Below are 26086 nucleotides of genomic sequence, written 5' to 3'. Positions count from 1 at the left end.
TTACCTAGCAAAAAAATATATTGTATGAACTGTCATTAAACTTTTCTTTGCCCCAAACGCAATCTAGGAAAGTAGACGATGCTGTTAGTTTATAAAAAAAAAAAACCTTTTTTGTAATTTCTACTCCATAAGCGACAACGGACCAATTAAGTAAGCGTGCTTCGGAATAGTATTAAAGTGTTGTGATCAAACGTTTTTTATCTGCTATAAAAACTTCGTTATTAATAGCCAGCTGATATTATGATCTTAATTTTAACAGCCTTTGTTTCAGATGCTTTTGATTTTTCAAATGTTTTGTAACCATAAACTTTGTGGCTGAAAACATCTATTTATTTTAACCGAAATAGATTTAATTTGCTTTAAAATGTTAGATATTGACTATGTAATGCCTACGATAATGTTTTATATAAAGACAAATATCACACATTTTTAAATGAACATTGGTATTATGATGATATATATTTATAAAGTGAAATAAGTGTACGTATTTGAGTAGTAAGTACCACTGTTTCAAAATTAACCCAACGGAAATCTCTAGCATGTCCTTCTCCGACTAGATCAAACATTCGGAGCACAATCAGGTGAAACTCTTCAGAGGCTCTCTTTACGGTAAGTTTTCACTTCAGAAGCAATTGTACGTTCTCCAACAGTTACAATCCAAGCGTCGTTGACCCATGTCCCCGCTTGACCTACTCCCTTTTTGTTTTCAGTCTACAACTTTTCTCTGCAGTTATAATTAGGTTTAGTTAGCATTGTTAAGTATTCGTTTATTAATGGTAATAATAAAATGATTTGAGGATGGTTGCGCTAATTTGCTGCACTGCGCTAATGGGCCATATGGACGTTATTGTATTTGTTTTAGTATAATTGATATTTGACCTATTCGAAAATTAATTGCATTTGTATAACGGAAAATTGGTTGGTGAAAGATTTTTATCAATACTTTATTAGCACAAACTATGGTTAGTGACACGTTGTCATGTTCAAAATTGTTTCCTTCGTCGTTGTTTGTCTTGACATAATAAACCACGTCAATTTTCTAAGAATTCTAGGCACACAATTTCATACTAACTTCATCTTCATCTTCCACAAAATACCTACACACCCTTGAATCCGAACATTGTTTACAACTTCACAAGTTCCTTTATGCTTGTAACAGACTACGTTGCGTAACGCTTATTTTAAACCAGATTGTGTTCACAAATTCTCGGTAACTGCACGTTACGGATATTTATTAACTGATAGTTAACCCGTTGAACCGTTTTCACGTGTTGTCTAACTATTGCGTTAGGATTTATTTACGTTATGTAAGTTTTGTTTACGTTAAAACGCAGGGTGAGATGGTGCGATCGGTGGTTGTATGTGTAAGATAGCTTATGATAAATATAGGGCACATGCTATTGTCGTGTTTTCAACGGATCTTGTTTGTGTAAGATATTTTTATGGGCTGGATGACATGTTGCTGTGTTATGTCTCAGGATTTTTATCTCCGGCTCAAAGTTCCAGTTATTCTACGCCTATAGAGTATTTGCAGCCCAAAAGAAAATTATAAACTTAATGTAAAGAATACTTAAAAGCCCGTAATATTTAAACATTTATTACTGGAAATCTAAATAAAAAGCTTTCAAAGGAGATTTGAAAGAGCCGCTTCTAAACAAATATCTGTAAAGCTATTTATAATATAGATAAACAAATCGCTCCTCTTTTATTCAGCGATGCGAACAAAATTCTAAGTACAAATTAATTATTAATTTTATCTGTCAGTTGCCAGAAGTTCATTTCATTATCTGAATACAAAAGAGACATTGTCGGTGTTTTCTGTAAAAAGGTCTTATCGCTTTACGAGCTTGTTATCGTGAACTAACTTTTTCTATTCGGACAATAAACGGTATGCATTGTTACGAGTAATGTAAACTATTGTGCACAATGCATTGGAATTGTCATATTTTTTGGGATAGTAAAGCAAACGTGGGCTATTAGATACTTTGTTTTACTTTTTAACACAGAAATGCAAATAAGAATTACATAATTAATTGTGTAAGTTTACGAAATATATCTTAAGGTAATTTTAAAATAAAATTTAAAACGCATAGCTTTTGCATCAAATTAGCCTGAAAAGTGCCAACCAACTGTAATAAGCATTATCTCACTATATAAATCAGAATAATGCACCATCACTGGCTCGAAGACCCACTTTTCTTATCGTTCCCTGCTCTTTCTAAGCTAACACTTTAGGACCTAAATTGTTGGAAGACAATTTTCAACGAAGATTGTTTCAAGTTTATAGGATCGTTAAGTTCTTATAAAACTAGCTTCCTCGGGTCCATCCGCGTCCCTGGGAACTATTTCGCGTACAGAAAGGGATAAAAAGCCTAGCTTACGCCTTTCTCAATAAATAAGTTTTTTAACATTTTCAAAAATATTCAAAACTGAGATCGGCGTGTCCAAGCAAGCGAACAAACTCTTTTTAGCTTTATAATAGGTATTGGTATACATACATAGATATCTTGCATACTTTTGCATTAAAAATATGTCGTCTGAAAGGCAAAGTCGGACACAGCTTACCTAGTCCAATGTTGCTGGTCCAAAATCGAATTTTCCCCATAATCGACTTAGGAATTTGACCATAAATACCAAACTAATTAAAACGGAATCAAAACAAGCAAATCAATTGTTGCATTCAGCGGCATGCGATTGAAGAGATTGAGTCTGATGCACTGGTGCACGCGATGTCAAGCTTCATTAAATCCTAGATAGAACCTAGTATGTACATAATATGTATGAGGATAAGTACTTATCTTACAGAGAATTGAAATAATTAACACTGCTAAATATAAATGAACTTCTGTTGTGTGTCACTACTAAAAGCCGTATACAATGTTTGCATTTGTCGTATTGCGTACTAAAGAAACAATTAATGTAGGTTCAGTTTTAACGTATGACTCTTTTATGTTAATGATTGTTGGAATATACGCACGATGTACGTATAATACCTCCTTTACAAATATCCAAGATTATATAAAGCATACCTACTTCAATCATTCGTCAAACATTCAATCATTCAATGTTCACTTTAATCGTACGTTCTTACATTCGAAATATAACAGTCGTTCAGGATACATGTGTTTTCTTTGTCTCACCTGCACCCATATCCAACAGGTTATGGGCCCAGGCCGTTTTCTGTAGTTAAAAGTAATACAACAAAATTTTTAAATTCAGTGAAAGAGTGTAAATTAAAATTGCATTAACAATGAACAAAATATCACATCTTATGACGGTGTTATTTCTGCGTTGCTAGGTGATAAGCAACTCAATATGGTTTCTGTGAAGACTACGCCTACTACTAGACTACGACTCGATCATGAATTGTATAATAATAATGAGACCCACATGAGACCCACACTCAAAATAAAAATAATTAGTGCTCTCGCTGTGGCGGCATATTGGGCTGACAAAGTGTAGTCTCACTATAAGACATGTCATCGACACGAAAGAAGAAGAATAAAAATAATTATTTATCAACCCGGAAATTCAATGCATATAATATCAAAAAAAAAATGTATTGTGATCATTGCGGACGTCGGAATAATTTCAAAAAGGACTGCCGTTACTTAAAGGGACTGCAGCAAAATAATCAATGGGTGAACTTCAAAAGTCTGCCAATAACATTGAATACTGCAACAATGACCAGGACGGTTTCATTTTTATGATTTAATAATGTAAATTGTCTGCTAATTATGTAGAAAATAATACTGTTTATTTTCTTTTAGATTCTGGTGTGACAGATCATGATGACATATATCATATTAAAAAAAAAAAAAAAATTAAAAGATTGACAATGTAAAAAGGTTTTAACCTCGTACGTCGAATTATCCACACCATTGAAGATCGGTGTTGCTAGGAAAGGAGTTTCAATCCTGGAGTTTGGTAAAGGGTAAATCGAGGTAACAACATAAATTCAAGGATCAATTGATGACGTTTTATATTCACCGGAGGTACGTTATAATATGCCAAAAGACTGGTATGTCGGTAATTTTTTTTTAACATTTATGGTAAAAATAATAAATGTTTTATGACAGGTGAGAACATCAATCACTAATGTTTTTTTTTTTAGTATTACTTTTAAACAGTAATAATTCTCTGAGTAATTTAAATTTTGTTGAAGAGAATCACCAAGACTGTGTAAAAGAGTATAAATAATACGGCATAGTACTCACTTAAATAAACAGAAAAATCAAATGTTCAAATATGGAGTTGATGAAAATAATGTTTTTATTTGATAATTCTGATGAATTATGTGAACCTTGCATATTTGGTAAAAACCATGTACTGTATATGATAAGAACTATTTTGCTACGTTTATAGACAATTTTATACATTACAGTGCAATATCACACTGTTATATATTTGATGTACCTACGCTAAGTCAGAAGTGCTGACATGTTTTCAAGATTTTGTTGCTAAAAGTGAAAATTTATTTAACCATAAAGTAAACTAATTTATATTGCGATAGTGGGCGAGAATATCTTTCTAATGAATTTAAAGATTATTATTGTGTTTGTAAGGAATAACTTAGGTACTGTTTAACAGTATCGAATAGCCACAACAAAATGGTGTCGAGGAGCGTATGAATCGTACGTTAACCGAAATGGCTCGACCATTGGTTACAAATTTAGTTACAAATTGGTTAGAAATTATATAAAATATTCTGGGATGAAGCTATATTAATATACATATTTAACAAATAGACTACCCACAAAAGCGCTCGCCAATAATAAAACACCATACGAAACATGACACAATCAATACCGAAAATACGAAACCAAAAATAAGTCATTCAAGACATTTAAAATAATGATGATGATTCGGTTCAACATGTTCATGATAAAACTAAAGCCTCGAAATTTGACGAAAAGTCATTTAAAGCCATATTAGTTGGTTACGACCAAAATGGTTACAAACTATTTACCTAATACAGAAAATAACCAATTCCCTATTGCGAGGGATGTTGATTTGATGAAAGAAAGTGCTTGCGGCACTAATAACCGCGTAGACAAGCACTGCCACAATCATCTGTCCAAGATGCTCTGTGGCCAATGATGATGATGATTTGATGAGTTGTATTTCTATAATACCTGTTCAAATTCCCGCCTAAATTAACAAGCACGATAACGACGATAAATCGGCAAAGTTAATAGGCAACAAACACAAACATAATCATTCCCCTGATAATAGCTCAGAAGCTGGACCTTCATCTAGCAAACTGAGACGTAATACAAATAATTCTCAAAGTACCCCAATAGATTATAAAAGGATTGATGACCCATTTTTGCTTATCGCTCACAACTGTTCAATCACTACCATGCACCTATTGTGACATTTTTAGTGGGGATGATTCTAGTATACATATGTTGAAAACCACAAAAAGTGAAATAGAGTCTAATCATAGAAATAATACTTGGACTCTCATAGCAAGACCTAAAAATTTTAACATAAAAAGCTCAAATTGGGTATGTACAATTAAAAATAACGAGTTGGGTAAACCCACATGGTATAAAGCCCGATTAGTAGCTCGTGGTGTCACTCAACAATGCTTACAAGATTATAACGAAACGTTGACTCCAGTAGCTCAAATATAATCTTTCCAATTTATTTTAACTCTTGCAAATCAGTTTGATTTACATGCCCATCTTATGGATGTAAAAACCGCCGTTTAGAAAGGCATTCTCAAGGGAGATATCTATATGGAAGTGCCTTATGTACGCAATGCGCATGCAATGCTTAGTACATGACCAAATATTTGTGCTGCTATAGGTATTATAAGTCAGTATCAAAGTAAAATTAATGAAGTTATGGAAGTGGTTAAAACATCTTTTGAGATACATAAAAGGAACTCTTAAATTAAAGCTCACCTATGTGAAATGTGATTACAAACAACTGATGGCAGGGTATGCAGATTCTGATTGGTTGAGGCGACGTTATTGACCGCATAAGTACAACAGATCACATATTTAAAGTGTTTGATAATTGTACAATTTCGTGGAATACACGGAAACAAAATAGTCGCCGGTTCCTCAACAGAAGCTGAATATATGCTTATTTGAAGCTATAAGAGAAGCTATTTGGATAAAATCATTATAACATAGTTCTATTCTGATAAAACAGACAATGATGATATATGAAGTTAATAACAGTTGTATTAGCATCGCTAATAATCCTACAAATCACAAACGATATTGTGACGAATTTAGTTAAGTTTTTATGTGTTGATTTGTGTGATGTGATGTGATGTGTTATTTATGTGTTTTTAGTTTAGTTTAGAATTAATAAGAACCCATCTGCCGCATTAGGCACGTCCTGTAAGGGTAGATGTAAGGTTGTATATGTAAATAAATAAGTAAATGTAATAACAAAATACCAGACAACCAGGCAACAGTCTGGAACTGAATGACATGAGGTTTAAAACTCATATATAAAAAAGCCACACTTTTTAAGAAAGCATATTATAAGTTAGAACATTAAGTTCAAGATAAAAATGCTTAGAAATGTGGTGGTCCTGCTCCATAGGACATAACAATATCTAATTAATAACCAAATTAAAATTTTACCAGCTAGTAAAATTGTATTTTTCCTTTGACTATTTGTCTGGTGACAAAATATGTACGTATAAAAGTATTAATTAATGTAAAATATGTGAATGTTTATACTTATTACAAGATAAGTTACAAAGTACATTAAAAGATTCATATCATGTTTAATAATTATTCTTATAAATGGTATTTGACTCATGCATTTTCGTGAAACATGAAAATTTGAAGCATGAAGCATTTTAATGGTAATTTAATTCTCATATGTTTTTGTTTGTGATTCTACATGACCTTCGCATGCTGTTATTGTATGTATCAATACATATAAACTGTAATACCATACTATGTATTAAAAAAAAAAAAAAAAAAAAAAAAAAGTAACCATGGAGTTACTTGCCTGTTCTTCTCTATAGGAAGCTACTGTTGGAATGAGCAACTAGAATCAAACTTATTTATGTTTTTGACTTTCATAAGTGCTTGTTATGGTCTAAATGAAGTAAATGTTTTGACTTTGACTTATGATGCAAAGTTTTTAGAATTAAGTTGAACTTAATGTAAATTTTTGAATAATTTCAGTTCAATGATTTTATTTAGAATGCTATTATGTTTATAATCTAAGCTGTTGATCAAAGTTATTGTAATTTGATATGCAGCAGGTACTATTTATGACTGTATAAAGTGTATGTAAATATTGCATATTGTCCTATACTGCAATGTACAAATTGTATTGTATACTTTATATATCAAACAATGTTTAAGGTTCTTCTAACCTACAGACAGACATGTGTTGCTGGGGAGTTTGTTGCGCCACTTCTTCTTCCCAGTAAAAACACATAGGAAGTGGTGAAAGGTGGGCGTTTTGGGGACTGTCTTTTATAAATTCCTGACGTTCAAAAGGTGCTGTTTTGCAGCCAAGTTTGGGTAAACGATTTTTGACTTATGATTGTATAAAATGCTTGTACATTTGAGGGGGGCTGTTGGAATATACGCACGATGTACGTATAATACCTCCTTTACAAATATCCAAGATTATATAAAGCATACCTACTTCAATCATTCGTCAAACATTCAATCATTCAATGTTCACTTTAATCGTACGTTCTTACATTCGAAATATAACAGTCGTTCAGGATACATGTGTTTTCTTTGTCTCACCTGCACCCATATCCAACAATGATGATTAAACTATACAAAAAATATTCTGAAGCTACAATAACATTTATCAATGTTTTAAAGGACACTGAAACAAAGCTTAAGCCAACATCGGCACTAAGTAGCGACTTCAATTCAACCCGCTAATTTCTTTGAAGCGCAAGCAAACGCGATAAAAATGTTTCAGTACAAGTCTTTCATTTAAAATATACTTAAACGCCGCTCAGTGAAAGCACTTCCTGTATTTACTCAAGCGTTTACTTTCAGTAAAAAATATACTGACGAAAGGAAGGGTCGGAGTTGTAAGACAAACTGGGGCGATGCATGTAGGTCAGTCCATGTGGTCGCAGGTTAAATTATGCATATAACTGCAGCCGCTGTCGATAACTCGGTACCGGCCGGGATAAATTGAATGAAGCCCGTCTTTCAAGCAAAAATGGCGATGCACGTATATCGCGGAAATTGACGAGGTATCATCGATCGGTGGTAAAATGAAGCCGACTTTTATCAAAAGTGAATTTTCCTTATCCAATCATGCAAAGAACTGTATTTATCACAATAATGAAAAATAATTTATGTAAATTTATCAAGCTAGGCCAAGATTTAAAACTGCTAAGGAGAAGTTAAAGACCGCATTTTGTCTTAATTGGGGCAATTTTAAAGTTGACAAAGTGCACCACAAAGGCATTTTCCTCCAATCTGAGTTCATGAGTTGCGTGAAATTTAAAGGAGCTAAGAACGTGCCGCCTATTGTTGAGCATAAACTGTCATCTAAATCTTTTAGCACTTCGAAGAAAAGCCGTGATCCGCGTATTAATAAACTCCATTATTCTTTTATTTCTGAATGACCTTAGTCCACCACAGCTTAGGATGATATGCAAATTCGCTATAATTTAGAATCACAATACCTTTAAACTTGGGTATTGATGATCGAACAATTAATTCAAAGTCTTTAGCTCACCATCCGTCTATGCCCAAACTCAGCACAATGAAAAAGATAGATAGTCCTAGTTTGCGGAATTCCTTTGCAGGGAAAATTTACGGGCTCTCGATATCTGCGAACTATTCGACAAGTGGAATTTTAAACAGAATAACTAAGGTAATAAAATTGTAGCGTTCCATGTTCTACATAAGCATTTTATATAAAGCTTTTGTAATGGAGCCGGTCTCTTTGTGCAATGTTTTGCAGTAGCGCGGTTTCAGTGCTGAGGGGAACTTCACACTTTTTAGAGTTCCGTATCTTTGTTCTGTTATTTAAATGTGTTCGTTTAACTTTGTAATGTGACATCTCTGTTTCACAATAACACTACCTACTATAATTATTTGCAAGTCTTTCTTCGTACAAATTCCTGAATTTATTGAACCTTATTGGCAATATAGTACCAATTCACGTTCAGTAGTAAACATATTCATATTACCCTATCGGTAAATAATATTAGGTACATTCACTTTTCATCATATTTACTTTTTCATCAAAACTACATATATTCAGCGTGGGAATTCTCATTTCAAATAACATCTCAGCATCCTAACATTTCTCGTATAATACAGTTAAAAATCTTCCTTAATGTTTCTTGTTCTTTGACGACCTCGATGGCGCAATGGTCATCATGCCGGACCGCCGAACCTGAGGTCCCGGGTTCGATTCCCGGTTCGGTCGACATTTGTGTGATGAGCATGCTTGTTGGCCGTGGTCTGGGTGTTATGATATGTATTTATAAATATGTATATATGTAGCTATATGTAGTTTATCAGTTGTGTTAGCACCCATAACACAAGTTAATTAATAACTTACCATGGGGCTAACCGACCGTGTGTGAAAAAGGTGTCCCGACATTATTTATTTATATCTTGTTACTGCAATAAATGTGACCTCTGCCTTAAAGTAAGATGTTGCAGTCGCAACGTTAGGACATACGAAGGTTTATTAAAGTTTAGAGAAAATTTCGCTCATATCATTTCATTTTATTTGCTCGTTCTTAGTAAGTTTCAGTTGTGAACTTTCATTTTGAAGAACCGTATACAACCCCTTTTCATCAACCATGGTCTTGAAGAACCTCGTGAAGTAGGGAGATATAATGTTCTACTAGGAGTACAGAAAATGTGTTTGCTCATGTAGCGTTAGAAGCAACAAAGATCGAATATATTAAGGTAGAAGATTGGCAGTACCTCACTCCCCGTGAGCTAGAACAAAGCCTTCGATCGGTTTGTGTGAATACTGATGAACTAAATTGACCTTTGAATATTAAACCTATCTCTCCGGGTCAGCTTAGGCTAAAGGATGTTATCTACCTAAAACATATAGGTTCAAATTCAAAGGATGTGTATCTAGTATTATAACGTTGTAATAAGAGTAATGTATAAAGCACATCAGAGGTCTTCTGTTCATTTAATTACTTACATGAGATCTCACAATTGAATGAAGATCGGTGACACTTGTCACAAAGAAGCGCACCTTTGTTTGAAATCGAAAGCAATCCAGAAATAAACATAGACAACATACATTTCATTAAATGGATTGTAGGCAAGGTGCCCGAACAATCACTTGAAACACTTGAACTGTCTACTAGGCGGAGTACCGCGTGGGATACGAGCTATTCGACACATAAGTAGTTCAAGTATTCACTATTACTACAAATAGACAGGTACAGAAGAACGAATACACAGAAGAGGTAATTGAAAAGGCTTAAAGCTTCTAGAGCATTAACTTATCTATTAACAAAGGAACATCATGACTGCTTGACATTATAATTAGAACATAGGTAGGTACTTACGGCGGATTTTACCAATTCTATCTTCCTAGAGACAGGCATTTCAAATTACTTGTAGGTACAAAGTTAATATCAAAATTGAATCTCTTGCTAGAGATGCAACATGCACAAGTTCAAATCCATGGGGATAAAATCACAAAATTAGAGACAAATCTCAGACAACAATGCCCTGACCCAGCTCAACATGACTGCAGTGGTGCTTCTGAATCTCTTTATCTCTGTCTCCACTTATACAAACAACAAATACTTCTAGCAATGTGTTACGTGTGATAGAACGGAATATTTACTTTACCCCGCTTTCTGCATTGTTACTTTTGACATTTTATTCCCTAGTTCGTTTCTCTGCAGCTGTAATAAAAGTGAAGCAAAAAGGAAATCTAACGGAAATCGGGATATAAAACCTACTATTAGACATGTGAAAATATGTTTGCTTTTCAATTTCCTTCTAACATTTTGGTCAGAAACCAAGGACCAGATAATGGCTGAAGTGCAAATAAAATTCGTCATAGCTTTCTGACTGTATTGAGTAGATATTGCAAAACGCTTTCACAAAGCTCAGTGTTTGTGTTTGTTGCCAAAATTGGCCCCATGCGTGATTGTAGACGCCAAAGATAATATCCGTAATTTCCATGACTTATCAAAATATCTTACTATTACCTCATCAAATTCCATCTGAATAAATCGAGGGAATTCTTTTCAAAGAATCTCATGAACGCAAAGGATAGTTACAAGACCCAAATATCATTGTTTCTATTATGAAACTATTTGGGAAGTTATTTGGCGTAGATGACGACGTAGACGGTATGCGAACCGTACCACGCGTGTGGACTTATCTAATCTAACTTCAGAAGTTAAACTTCTATGCTCTCAGGAACAAATAGTATTAGTGAAATCTTCGCCACTGGTATAACTCAGGTCATTTTGACAGTGACTGCAGGTATAACTTCCTAAAATAGAATGAAGTATTATAATTAGTTCTGCTCAATACATAACCTGTTTTAGTCCTTGCGCTTTTAAGTTTATTTTTGCCATAAATCTCTATCCTGTGTATCACTAGTTTCCTGCAAATCCCTATTAATATACTTAATCAGTTTAAAGTTGTCGTTCTATAAATTATTCATAATTATAATTTACGATACTATGAACTATAATCAGCACTGTACTGCGACTGTACCAACCAAGGTTATCATTCCAGGGGTGCTTAACAAATCTCTTACTCAATAAACATATTTATGCACTCAACATTATTATCGAACAACACAAGCCCGTGGAAACAATCCAGCAATTATTAATTACATAGGTTTCTCAAAACAAACGTTTGATGTTTTATTTTTGCAAACTTGATTGCGCAGGCAGCGTTTGAAAAAGGCTTCTTTGTTTGAACAAAAGGCATGTTTTGATTCCGCTGCGTTTCCCCGATAGTACACAACATCGTAGAATTTATTAACTATTGTTCTATAGTGCTTGACCGCTTCGGAGAGTTAGCATAGGTACCCATTTTGTATTCTGCACTGACTTGGGGAATTAGCCCAAACTAATATTGCTAGTGGTCCTACGAGACGAGTAAGATAATGCCAACATGGGCAGCATCTGCCTTGGTACTAATAACATTATGCTGCGGTCAACAATCCAATCAGCCGGGAGGATTATACCGATGTCTCCCCAAGATCGTTTGTTGTAGGTCTCCTCGGTGCTGCACCGTTTACTATTGTACCTACCTACCTATATCGTGATGATATGAATACACACCTCCATAAGCTTAAGTGAAATTAAGCTTTGATAACGCAAATTGCTTTTGGCTTATACTACAGGCAAATCCGCAAAAAGAAAAACAAAATCAGAAAACGTTTTCTAGAAATGCCCTACCTTTGCTCCCTCGATTTGATTGTGTTCCAAATAAAAAGAGATATTTATTTGAGGTAATTACGTGTCTAACAGAAGCTATCAAGAAAGACAGTGAGAGTTTAACCTAATTACTTCCTTGCCTGACAATTGGCCATCGATGTGTCAAAGTAGGTTATAAACCTATTTTGGTTATTACATCTTTCAATCCATTAATGGAAATGAGCATATGGATTATGGATGGAGCATTAATTTACGGAAAAGCTTCCCCGCTTATTAAATATATTTCGTTTTCAATCTGATTTTACGGGCAAAGCAACTAAACTAGGTTATCATACTTAATTTTCCGTGGGTCAACCATCTTCGATGTATCGCGACTCCTACTCCTAATCCATGTACAGTTTTCAAAAACAAAACTTTAAACGATAAAAGCATTTTACTTGTGCACAATAGTGATAGGCTTGTTTCTTTTCTTCACTTGGTTTAGGTACAAAAATTCTGATTCTGCCACACCAAATTTTCCGCGTACGAAATTTTCCGGAACGCAGTTGCATTACATTCAATGCAAACACCATTTGCTAATTCCGTCGATACCGCATTAACATGCGAATTCACGTGGCGACAATTTCTGGTTGAAATCCTATAAATTAGCAAGGTTTAATAGTTGTACGCTGGCTACATAGCCATTGCCAATTACAATAGATAGTGTCGCACGTTACTATCGTACCAAGAGTGATAGTTTAACGTCCGAGAGTTTTATGACCCATTCTTTTATCGCACGGTAGGTGGATTGTCCTGTAATAGATATAAACGTATAACTTGATCTACTGGAAGCTCGGAAAAGGGTTGTATCCTTCGTAACTGTATTATACGATGTTTATCAGGATCACATATTAGCTCTCAATATTAGAGGCCATGATCCAACTAGGGTGTTTGCATTTCAGATTGGTTTCATGCTTTCTACAACAATGTGTTTGCGTTTGTACTAATAGATAAACCAAGTTGAAACTGTTACAACTGAAATTATTTAGTACAAAGAGACAATAGACGGTAGATTATTTAATTGTCGACAGGTATTGAAACCGACATCCAAAATGGAGCTCAATTACACAAACTTATTTAAAAGAGAAATGAAATCCCCTAACTACTACAAATAAATTCTCTTGAAATTAGATTAAGTGTGGCAGAAAAAAATATTAAAATAAATCTCCTTTCGCGTTGCGGACATTTTTTAATTAAAATTCTGCTGCCGCGATGCACTGAATGGTTCCATTTTTTTATATTAATTTCTTTCAACATCTTATCGCTGGTCTGACACCCACTCTTTACATTAGTTAAATGAATGAGCAAACTGTTTACTTGTGCTTTATGTAATCAAGAAATCTCTTTCACTAGACAAGTCATAAACTTTTTCTATGCAAAAATAGACGTAACTTGTTGAATATATGCATTATTCGATACTTTTTCTTCATTTCAGTGTTTTTAAGTGAGCCATTCATTTAAAACGTTAAACCAGGTAAAGTGTGGATAAAAATGAGACCACGACGTAAAAAATTCTCGTGCTATTTTATCAAGCTGAACTGCAAATCCTTTCATTTTATCTATGTAGCTTTTTTATTTGTAAACTATTTTTCTAAGGTATTCTTGAACATTTCTTTAGTAGTTGTAATTTCAAATTTTACCTACTGTGCATTTTCAAATAGGTATTTGTTTATGGCTTTTTGCTTGTCTCCTGCAGCTCCAGAACAGATTCAAGCTCATATGAATGTTGAAAACTTGAACTACAACGACCAGCTTCAGCACTAACGCCATGTCATAACTCGGACAAAATTACCATTTAAATTCAACAATATTATATTCCAAGGCTTTTTGAGTTAGCACTGCAGTTGAAACGAAGAATTTCATACAGAAATGTAAATTGGGTACTTGGATGAAAACTATGCTTTTGAACGTAAAAACTTAGGCCTCAAAGGTATGCTTGGTACTCGGCGCTTTAATTTTATATGCTTTATTCTTCTTCAACAGGGCGTGACCTACGTGCAGTAACTTTTGGGGTGGAAACGGTGCATAAAGTTTAAAAGGCGCCCGTGATGCTGGTAGTCTCGGAAACGGACTAAATTAAAGAGTCTTTTTCGTGACTCTTTAATTTTTAATGATGTACCAAGTAAGAATTTACTTTTTAGTGATGTATGTAATAAGGGATATGAATGCATAGACACATGCCCGCATGCATTTTTACACGTAGTTAATTTAAAATGAATTTTACCCTAAATAATGGGGAACTTCGTTGAAACAACGAAAGTATCTGTCAAATAATTAAATCACTAATGTTTTCTATATTAAAATGTCGTTCTAGTATGTTTTCATTATAAAAAAAAAGAACTTAGTTGCAAAAATTTAGAAGTAGGTACCTACCTTAATTAAATTCCTAATAGCTGTGGAATTGCTAAATATAGAAATTAGAAGTAGGCGTAGAATGTCATCATTTCATTGGTAAAGACTAGGAAACATAACTTTAGTCAGTTTTAAGCACTACATACTTTTAGGTACCTATTGCACAAGACTTGGTCATCCTGTTGTTAATGAATACTAATAAAATTAACATCTGGTTCCACAGAATCATTACTTCTTCGTGACTTCTTTTTGTATTGTAAAAATATACTCTCAAGGATAAAAGAAGTTACTTACTCGTTTCAAGTTTTCTTTTCGAGGGAAGTCTTCATAGACGTAAAAAGTCACCTACTTCACTAAAATAGCTATTATTTTCCTTGGATTTTCCAATGAAAAAGGCTAGATAGGTACCTAAGTATCTAAGTAGTGAGGACTCCAAAAAAGTACCTAAATAATAAAACGTTGTAAACTAAGGAACGATTTTAGAACGATTTGTAGGTACGTATTTTCACAAACAGATTGTTGCTTTTAGCTTTTAAATTATCAGAATTTAACTAGGCACATTTTCATATTACTTAAAACCTGTTCAGGAAAAAAAGAAACACTTTTGTCACTAAAAAGACTTAAAAAATGATTCAGGAGATTAACGATTAAGATTCAATGAAAATCCTTTAGATAGCAAATAAAAAATTGAGTAGTTGAGTAGGTACTAATGTTTAATACCTAACTAATTGAAAATATTTTTAAAAAGTCCTCAGTACCAGAAAATATCAGGACGTTCATTGTTGACCCATTTTTCAAAAAAGTTATTAAGTAGGCAATAATTTAATTAATTCAGAAAGTATAATAAATTATGCTTATTAAAGGTAGTTTATAATTAAAAAAATAAGTGTTTTAGGTACTTACAATATCAAAGTAAAATCCTTCCCGTCGTATTCACTTCTTGCTTTCTCACATCAAACCACTTTTCAAAAAAATAATTTTAAAATGTCATTATTTATAAAAAATAAAACAGTACATAAAAACACAGAAAATAGGGGTCCAAATAGCAATGTTTTAGTACTCAATAAGTAATACTATAACTGATCAACAATAATTCAACTTTCGATCTTATAAGAGGAGAGACAACGACACACAAGCAGCTTCAGCCGGTCTTTTTCAAATGCCGCTACAAACAATCTCGCGCGATATCCATTTTCCCGCCAAATTAATGGTTCCAATCCGCCCAAAGCCAAAAGGCATCATTGGTTGTAGACTTCGAATCTACAGCTGGGCTTTCTCATTTGTCCGTCGTATAGCAGTCTCATTCATATTTTATTATAATGCAACCAAATTCAGAAGAAGGTTTACAAAGAGGACCACAGTTACGAGATAATTATTTGTATTTTGGTCATTTAATATTACGTTTGCAGTGACATCTAGCGGTGCGTTCATACACCTTTACAGTAGTCCCACATAACGACATCTATGAATAGTATTATGAACTTAAAACAAAACAATATTTTAAAAACAAATTGGTTGCACCTGCAATTATAAAATTGCACTGAATAAAACGAGTATTTTTTATAATTCAAAAGTTCACAACACAAATATTGTTTTTTTTTTTTCATTTTTTTATATTAATATTCATAGTGGCAACATCCATTATTCTTATTTCAAATAACGATTTGTCATTGGTCCTTTCATTTCACAGATACATTTTGACAAAATGTTTTTTTAATTTCTACCGAAAGAATTCAACCCAATTTTTATGTCGTCAAGTTTGGAAATTCTGATGAAATAATTGTAACTGGTATAGCAGAATACCAATTCCTATCTTATTATCGTATACAGACCCCAAACTCACGATGTTTCGACCCGTCTGCACATTGAATCAAAGAATCTCATTTGAGAGGAAAACCAAAGAATTTATCAGGACCAAAGTGGTTCGCCCCGCTTCTATCTTGAAACCGGCAGAAAAGTTGAAACTTTATAACAAGGAGAATAAAGAATTGTTCGGTCCCTTATTAGAGACAAGCAAACAGAAGAAACAGCGTGTTCAGAAGGCTGGTGAGTTGTGATTTGTTTTTAACTTGAAAGGTTTCTGCAACCTTGCGACTGAGCGGATCAACTACTTTCTAAAGACTAGCAGACAGCTGCGACACATGAGGAAGCCACTTGTGTCATTAGTGCACAATCGGATCTCTTTGTGTCGATATTAATAGTGGTGTTTACACTGTCGTGTTGACTTTCGATCTCAATAAGCGTATATACTACGTATTACAATGATTACGTCTGCGTAGCGAATCTTGCCAATTAACATCATATGACATTTCAGTTTTGGCGCCGCGGGTTATACACGCGCACGCATAACGCCGCTTCTATCTGTGTGTTTCAGCTAAAAATAGAGCTTCACATCAAAACAACAGCGCGACTGCTCCTAACGAAAATACATTGAAATTCCAAGAAAGTACAGAGAGAAATGGTTATAGACCGAGTCAGACGCTGACCGGGTACTCCAAGTATAACCCTGTGTTTGCTGTGAATGTGTTAAAATCCAAAATGTGGCAGAATACGAGGCATTGTGTGAACTTTGTTGGTGTTGTCTTGAATAATGCAGTGCGAGGTGTAGCTACTTCTGCATCATGTAATGCAGCCCGCAGCTCTCCTGCTCAGCCTGGGTACGCAAGCGAAGACAAAATCCTTCAAATTAAACAGCATAAGAATGATTTTGCTCAGCAGTACCCATCTGTGACCCTGATCTTGAACAAAACTATGACTGAAGAATCTAGGACTGCATTGGAAAAATGGAAGCAAGAAAGAATAGCTGAAATGGGTGAAGAGGAATTTAACAAATTCTATGCAGGTATGTGTAAATCACTTTTTTTCAAATATTTTAATCTAGAAAGCAACCTATAAAAATTATATTCAATATATATTTTCAATATATTTTGCATAATTTTAAATATGTATTCACTAAAGTAAATAATAACTTACTCATCTGAAACAACATAGTGAAAAAATGTGGAAGTGAAATGAAATCACCATAATATGATTGTTTTCAGTACAAGGAATCTTCAATGTAAAATTCTTATAAATTCTCATTGCTGTCATCTAACAAATAAATGCTAGAGACTATTGTAAGAAACAGGTTTTTAGAGGACCTACATACATTGGGTGATACCGTAGCAAATTGAAAACAAATCCTGCAATGATGCAATAATAGTAAATATGACAACATAAATACTACTGATTGCTTATAAAGAATTATTCTGAACGTAAATATTTTAGAATTTTGCACAGAGATAGTTTACATAATGGCTGTAAAATTGAGCTCATCAAAAAGTAATAACAAGTAACGAAATCACAAATAAAACCTACAATTCAAAGCCTGTTTTAGTACATACAACTACAATAAAAAAAAAAAACAAGTTCAATGATATCTCATGACAATAACACAGCTGTTTAAATATAAACTACACAGTTGTTGTCTTTGGCACAATGCAAACTATTCAGCTTGTCTGTAGAATGCATTTACTTTTTTTTATAATTTCTCATCTATCAACTTGTGTAAAAATATAGTTTCCGCATCATTTGAATGTGTCATGTGAAATATTTTTAAGTATTTATACTTTTTGGAATTCATTTTTACTTTAATGTCAAGTCATTCTAATGATATCAGCAAGTTTTATGAAGCTGTCTTAATATAAACTCTTTAATCTTCCTAAAGGTCAGACCGTCATCAATACCTTTTTGAGTTTGTAGGTAAATTCCCTACTTTGCTCACTTAACCTCTGTACAAGTTTTTATGATAATTTTATGCTTAGCGAAATCAAACAGAAAATGTGTCTATAAGGGCTACTTATTTTCTGTTTTACAAGTACTCTTAATAGTAGAGAGTAAGAATTGGGGTCAAGGGTAAATGTTTTTACTATGGTTTTTACTATCGTTTTTTGCAAGGGTGATGTAAGCTAATATTAAAGCATACTGGAGCTTACCTCGATAACTTACTGTTTTGCAAGTCGAATATTTATAGCAGCAAAAAAGGGCATTAAGAATAAACTACGCAAATGCTCCCTCTATCCCTTTTGTGTAATAAATATCTCCAATATAAATAACTGACAGTCTGGACACGTTGGTCTAAACTGAACTTAGTTCTTGCCAAGACATGTGATGTTAGAGAAATCTGAACTTCTAACCTATTTGATGGATACTTGGCTAGCTTTTAAGTACCTGGCGCCATAAGTCCTGAAGATAGATTTTAATAGACACGCGACAAGACGTCAGAAACTAATATACATATAAAATTTAAATTAGGTACCCAAACTGGGAGGAAAGTTTGAGAGGGAAATCTCGACCCTATCTTTTTATTTCATCTGGGTAATTAGGGCTACAACTGAGGCGTTGCTCATGTTAATGGTTTAAAGTTTAGAAGGTCTTGCTATGTTTGCAAACTGAAATATAACTAATAATACTTCAAAATGTCTTAAAGATGATACTTAGTCTAAACACTGAATAAGAATAAAATAAAATCTTGCAAATCAATTCTGATACCTATTTTACTGGTCACACTTTATTCATAAAAATATTTATTTTTAAAATTAATAAAAAATACCTTTGTATGTCACTTTAATTAAATAAAACCTGTATCCTTCACAGCGCAAATGGCAGTCGGTACCAAATTCCATAGCACACTGAAGAACTATTTCACGCAGCCACAGACTCAGCTACGCATAGAGAAGGAAGTCGAAGGAGTTTGGGTGTCAGTCGCCGATGTCCTCAAGAGCATATCAGCACCGAAAGCCATTGAATCCAATGTGATACATCCTGTGCTGAAATACAGGGGGATATTTGATGCCATAGCTGATTATGAGTGAGTAGAAAATTTTATTTTAATCAACTTCCCAAAATTGAAAAGCCATATCCCAAAAAAGTAGGTTCTCTATTATTTGACTGTGTATCTTATCTTGGAATAAGTTATGGTTGTGCAATATTCTGCAATTTTACAACATCATACCAAAATAAGTTAGGCAGGTAATTCAATGAGCAGGCGAATGCAAAATATTTCGAAACAAGGAAAAACTAAAGTATAACTATAGACTATTAGGAACTATTATTACTAAGGTCAACTATCTAACTTAACAAATAGGTATAGAATTAAACCATATCACGATATGTAGTTGACCACATCCTACAACCTACCATAAATACCGAACATGCTAAAATATTAAGCACGCATAGACTTAAGAATGAACAGTAAGGGCAAAACATACCCACCTATACAGGTTTGATTAGCGCAACTGTCTAGTGCAGTTCATTTACATACTACTTATCTCAAGCAAGCGCCCAGACGTATTACGCAAAGCAAAGTAGGTTTGTTAGACTGCAGCTCGACCGGTTTTGAAACGAACAGTTTGAGGAGCCCCTGACTAGGCCTGAAGCCTAATTCAAGGTTGTTTGAAAACCTTCATCATCGGTGTAGTGAGACTATATTACCACTGAGTTGTCCTGAGTTCTATGACTGAAAAAACTTAACAAAAAAAAATTATGCAGCTCTTAAAATAGTTGGGGTTATCCTGGCAGTATGACTAAATGATATTTATTTTTTTATGCAAAAAAGAAATCACTAACAACGTCATTTGTTTTATCATATTTATCACTATCGCCCACGAAATGCCTCAGCGATAAAGAAGTCACTGACTTCGAAATTTCAAGTATAACAGATTGCTAATGTCAAGGGAAAACTCAAGGTTATCAGTCTTTATATAATCTCTTTTTATACAGTTCTCGTGCCAAACTTTCTTCATACCAATGCGCTAATAACATAGGTAGGTAATATTTCATGTTCTGGCCATTTGATTTTCTTGGCTGCGATAAAGGTGATAAAATTTCAATCAAATCTTTCTTTCTTATCATACTTTCGCGATTATTTTCTGCTCGCAGCATCCATTCATATGTGACAAAATCGTTTTGAAGACCTTTTCATGATTTAATAAATAAGTTTACACTGCCTGCTCACAGTAGGTAGGTATATCATAAAGGATAAATGGAGAAAGAAATGGTCTATTAATTTACCTTACTAATACCTATTATAAATCACCTCTGACAGCAACTCTGTTTTCCATAACAAATCTACTGAATCGATTACTCATCCTGAGAAATTACATAGGCTACTGTTCATCCGGAGGCGTGGGACGTAGTTACTCAGGACGCGGGTAGAACTGCGATACGTAGCTAATTTGGACCATAAAATCATGCTAGTTGCTAGTATGTTAAAACTACTTGGATTCGGTATGCGACTATGAAGGGAGATAAAATAAACGCAAAAGATTAGTTGTATTTATCTATTTTGGTTGTTATCTAAAACTACGCGTTATTAAGCGAAGGCGTAGTTTGGTTCAAGATCTTACCGGTAGAAACGTGTATTTTCTTGGATAAAAATATTTACTGTTGCCATAATGTGACGTTGTGAGAACAACGCAGTTTGTAAGTTGATACATTTCTTAAGACACTGATTAATCGGATATTCACATGGAAAAGACTTCCCACAGTTTCACAATCATACCTTAAGTAGGTAGGTAGCTATTTTCCTGAGACTATTCCCATATCAATCAGATAAAAATAATGGATGTTTGAAATGTAGGTACTTCGAGCATGATAGTTAATTTTATAATCTCGTCCAAATAGGTATGTAGGCACTGATATGGTTAAATTGCAAACAACTCGTACCTATCTATCTATGTTCTCGTGCCTATGGACAATAGACTTACATCGTAAAAAATGTGAAAATATAACCAGAACCCAATATTTATATGATTCTTCTTTGTACTTCCAGAGAAAAACCAACTCTAATCGAATGGAAGAAATCGGATAAACCGCGCAAATCGATAGCAAATACTTACGACAATCCCGTGCAACTGGCCGCATACTTCGGCGCGGTTTGCCACGACCTGAACTACAAGCATTTCAACGTGCGCGACGCCTTACTCGTCATAGCATACACGGATGGATCAAAGGCCGATGTGTTCCATCTCTCCCCCGACAAACTGAGGGAGCATTGGGCACAATGGCTCATCAGATTAGAGGAGTACACGAAAAAGTTTGGCAATGATTCCGAGAAGATGTTGAAAGGCGGGAAGAGGTTGTTCGAAGAGGATATCGGGAATCTCCAGTAAGTTACGGTTGGTATCAAATGCTGGTACATTTTACATAATCAATTATCATAATTCATTGTCTTTAATCTTAATCTAATTTAAACTCGATTTTGGCCTAAGTGTGGGTTAAGTCTTCTCTGCTTGGCTACATATCCATTTGGAGTCGGAGCAATATGTTTTTCGTCTGTTATCTGTTGTCGTATATCTTATTTCACACAATCCATCTTTCATTTCTCCGATCTTTCTCAACCTCTAAATCCGTTCATGATCACGCTCAAAAAATATGGTACGGAAGATGCAAAATATTTTCAATCAGTATACACTATGCAGTGAATCTAGAATAGTGTGCCAATTTCTGATATAAGAATCTATAGTTCTCTGCTATGATATAAGAACTGCGGGGTTTTCCACTGATGACACTTAGAACACTTTTAATTTCTGCCCTTTGTTAAAAGTGATAAAGTCCTTTGGGGAGTTTCCCTTGAGAATCAAGAACATTAGTTACCTAGTTTCAATGTTCCGATTGCTTTTCATATTATTCTCGATTGCAGCATTGCTGTCATATCAGAAGAAATTCTAACTATTATTTGAAATATTTCACCTATGACACTAATTTATGAGATCTATTTGTTTATGAAATATTTAAAAAGAAAGAAAATGCATTTACATTTGTAACAACGCATGAAATTATTTACATATTTTTGATATTAATTTATTAGACTGTAATCAATTCTAATGATATTTATTTTTCGATTCCAGTGGAGCTGGATAAGAAACTGAACATGGATATAATTTACCTTAGTGACAAGTTTTGGTAATTATTACAACCCGCCTTATCACATGTTATGTTTACACACACATAAATTATAAAAAGGCAATATTATAAGAAACTTATCACCCAAGTGCAAAGCTTATTGTCAAACTCTCACTTGGAGAAGTATGTTAAACGAATCATTCTGAATGTAGATTAAAGGTAAGCGTCCACAGGCACGCGTCCCAAGTATCGGACGCATCGCACGTAACGGATTTTACTTTGCTATGTATATTGTTAATTCATACAACGGCGTCCACTGATCCGCCTCGTATGGACTACTCAGATACATATCTATGCTATAATGCGATACGTCCGATACGTGCGATGCGGGCCTGTGGACGTTACCATTAGAGTATTGTAAAGAAAATTGTTGATTGTTGAACTGATTTCAGACTGATTTTGCGTTTGTAAGTAGGTAAATTGGATGGTCTGACAATATAGGTACTGAAATGCCGAATAAGAAAGAAGCTATGTAATCATACCTATAGCTTAACTTCCTTGGAATAAACCACACTTAAAATTGTCTCTGAAAAAATCAAAGCATGTGAAACTCTTTGCAAACTTTATTTTACACTGAACGATAGGAATGCATAGGTCTTCTTCCTAAGTATGGTTACATCGACAGCTTGAGCCGGCATTAAATCGCATCGCATTAAACGTCAATAATCGGATTTGTTGCGTTAAATATCGATTTTACAGTATATTTATAGACTGGCTGACAGTTGTGCAGAAAACAGAGAAAAAATGTAGAAGTATCGATTTTTTTTTTCTTGTTCCAAATTTGAAACAAAAACGAACTGAAAATAGAGCAACGTACGGGGCATGTCACAAATATTCTGGCCCATTTAATTTGTACATGTGACATAGTTGGCTTAATGCCTATTTCTATTGAAAACGTATTAGTCGACGCCGCCGTCAACGGCCTGACATGGCTCTTATGAATGATGCGTGTATTCTTACATCAGAAAGAAAGTTACCAAATAAATGTCGCAAGTTTTTTGTTTCAAAGATGGAAGGAAAAATTATGGCAAGTTTGACCCAGTAGACATGACCATAAAAATAGCTAAAAACATCCCGATTAACCCAGCTGTCAATTGAAAACTGTATTGAAATCTGTTTATTAGAGGTAGTTTGATATGCCACAGATCAGTCTGAAATTAGTAGGTTATTAAAGTAATTCGGCTAGAACTGTTTGTTTGGGTATGTTCTTGTATGTATGTATAACATAAAGACTGGATATGTGTCGAATGATTTTCACCTTCATAGAAATTACTGTAGATAAACCACGATCAGAAATATACTAAAAAGCTAAGCATGTAAACATTAAATACTTTTTATTTAAGGCATTTTAGAGCGCTTTACTTAATTATGCCCAAATAAAGAGTCATGATTTCTGCTTGGTCAATCTACAGTAATTAGCATCTATTCACATTAATTATATAGTTTAGTTTATATAACTTATAATCACAATTAAAGTACCTTGAGTTTTCTTGTTTTAGGACCTTATACCATAGTTCCTTCAAGCATTTTGGCGAAGAAAGCTTGAAGGTCTTAATGTATCACAATATGTTATTATATGTATATTCAATTTTAGGTCGTGACCGAACAGAATATAGGTATACTTCAATAGGGACATTTTTCTTCTTCCCTTATTTTTGTTACTTTTCGTACGGTCACGCCCTCTATCTTGAAATGTGTCGCCATTTTTGTTATACCTCCATTATATTTTTGTACCTACTATGTTAGTCTCAATATGAGTGCACTTTCTGGATTCAGTACTTATCGATACCTACACTAATGGATTCCGATTTTTGTCATATTTATAATTTTACTATGGCAGGGACTTGCAGGAATATGACGTTTGGTTCGATACAACATCGATACTACTATTTAGTTTTAAAGTTTATTCATAAGCGCTGTATTGAAAATCGAATCGAAAGTCTGTTCTGAATCGAGAATTGTTTTTGCCATTTTGGTGTTCTCGTAATCAACAAATCGCTGTATTCTGTTTTAAAAGAGGCATACATATATATTATCCATTTAACAGTCTCGATGTAACACGCTCTCGAATGGATTTTTCCGTACAAGCCTTGATCTACTTAGATTTATCCTTAATTGCCAAAAACTGAGTTAGTACTAGTCCAATATTGGTACAAATTGTGTTCAATTTACTAGAAACCCTTACTGAATATTGTATATATTTTTATTCTTTGGCCTCAAAGGTTTGTATGTTATTTGTAGGAAGTTTTTACTACCACTATATTTTTTCTTATTAGTGGAATAAAATGCTTCGTAAATCATTTTGAAATGTTTTACTGTAGTTTTTTAATTATATTTTTTTGTTCTTAACGGGGCTGAAGTAGCGATGCCAGAAATATGTTCAAGATGAAGCTTTCTTAACATAATATTTAAACAGCATTTATTACTTTTATGCCCCTTCCAGAAAAATGACGTTAAGTTTTTATTGTGTTTCTAGAATTGCCTTACGAAGAATTGTATCTTTGTACAATTAGTTTCATAACTCTGTATCTATATTATATTGTTATGTCACATTTGAATAATATAATATTAATTTTTCAGTTATAAACATTTATTCGTGATAAATTGCTTGCTTCATATTTTGTCAACTATTTAAAGGAAGAAATATCTGTATCTATTGTACTTCTCCTAGGTACGTATATATTTAATTTTGTATAATTTTATGCGTTCTTTTATACTTTGACTGCTTCTAATACTTAGCCGTCTAAAGTAAGGTCTGAATTAAGTATGTATCACTGTAATTCACTGATATTAAATAACCTAGAATTTATTTATGTATTTATTTTTTTGTACCCAATATTTATTCCATAAAAATATGTGGCCTTTGCTGACCCATAATAATATTTATGGAGAGTAACTCCGCTTATTATTTTGCATAGCGACAATGCAGGTCTGTGTGTTTATACTGACCTATGCTTTCAATTTACATTATATTTACATAACAACAAGGTGCAAGGTACGGAACCAATTTACTCCATAAATTGCTGCACCCACGCCCGCGCCCCCGTTGTGCTATTGTTTATAATATGTGTGAAGTTAAATTGAATAATATTTACTTTGTTTGTTACTGTAATAAATATCATTAGTCATGCCAATAGTAATGTTATGTTACATTAAATTACACTGGTATGACCAATTTAATTAGTTACTCTACAAAAAAGTAGTATTTGACATCTATCATATTAGAATCTTGCGTAGAACGAAACGTAAACAGCTGTTTATCGCATTCCAATGGTAATTTGAGAAGGCCGGCGGATTTTACGTGAACTAATACGATCTCTCTTTCACTCTCGTGCACGCCACATAGACACTAGCGCCACAATTTTTAATGTTTACGTATATTAAATTTGTTCGCTT

At 33.8% G+C, this 26086-nt stretch overlaps 2 protein-coding genes across 3 annotated transcripts in view; one reads left to right on the top strand and one right to left on the bottom strand.

Moving 5' to 3' along the window:
• LOC124636355 (connectin-like) overlaps positions 1-15891 on the bottom strand; it is a 76032-nt gene extending 60141 nt beyond the window's left edge. Inside the window, exon 1 of the mRNA XM_047172421.1 lies at positions 15650-15891. The gene's annotated coding sequence lies outside the window, so the exon portion shown is untranslated. The remainder of the gene's footprint in view (positions 1-15649) is intronic.
• A 534-nt stretch (positions 15892-16425) lies between these two features.
• Positions 16426-25499, top strand: LOC124636310 (mitochondrial genome maintenance exonuclease 1-like). 2 transcript variants are annotated; one of them, XM_047172348.1, is made up of 5 exons: positions 16426-16792; positions 17121-17588; positions 19382-19595; positions 21558-21893; positions 22636-25499. In XM_047172348.1, exons 1-5 carry the CDS (start codon positions 16591-16593, stop codon positions 22646-22648), a joined length of 1233 nt encoding a protein of 410 aa, XP_047028304.1. In that variant the 5' UTR covers positions 16426-16590; the 3' UTR covers positions 22649-25499. The 2 variants fall into 2 exon arrangements, with proteins under 2 accessions (XP_047028304.1, XP_047028306.1); XM_047172350.1 differs by having other exon boundaries at positions 16427-16792; positions 21558-21903.
• The last annotated feature ends 587 nt before the right edge of the window (positions 25500-26086 follow it).

Source organism: Helicoverpa zea, chromosome 14 (genome assembly GCF_022581195.2).
Source record: "Helicoverpa zea isolate HzStark_Cry1AcR chromosome 14, ilHelZeax1.1, whole genome shotgun sequence".
NCBI lineage: Eukaryota > Metazoa > Arthropoda > Insecta > Lepidoptera > Noctuidae > Helicoverpa > Helicoverpa zea.
The sequence above is the reverse complement of the archived record's forward strand: the minus strand, read 5'-3'. Positions and strand labels throughout refer to the sequence as shown.

Bases quoted from the DNA above. Each gene is read 5' to 3' on its own strand.
- LOC124636310 (XM_047172348.1), top strand. From the start codon at position 16,591: ATGTTTCGACCCGTCTGCACATTGAATCAAAGAATCTCATTTGAGAGG. The intron at 17,589-19,381 runs GTATGTGTAAAT...TATCCTTCACAG, and splicing joins ATTTAACAAATTCTATGCAG to CGCAAATGGCAGTCGGTACC. The intron at 19,596-21,557 runs GTGAGTAGAAAA...TTGTACTTCCAG, and splicing joins GATGCCATAGCTGATTATGA to AGAAAAACCAACTCTAATCG.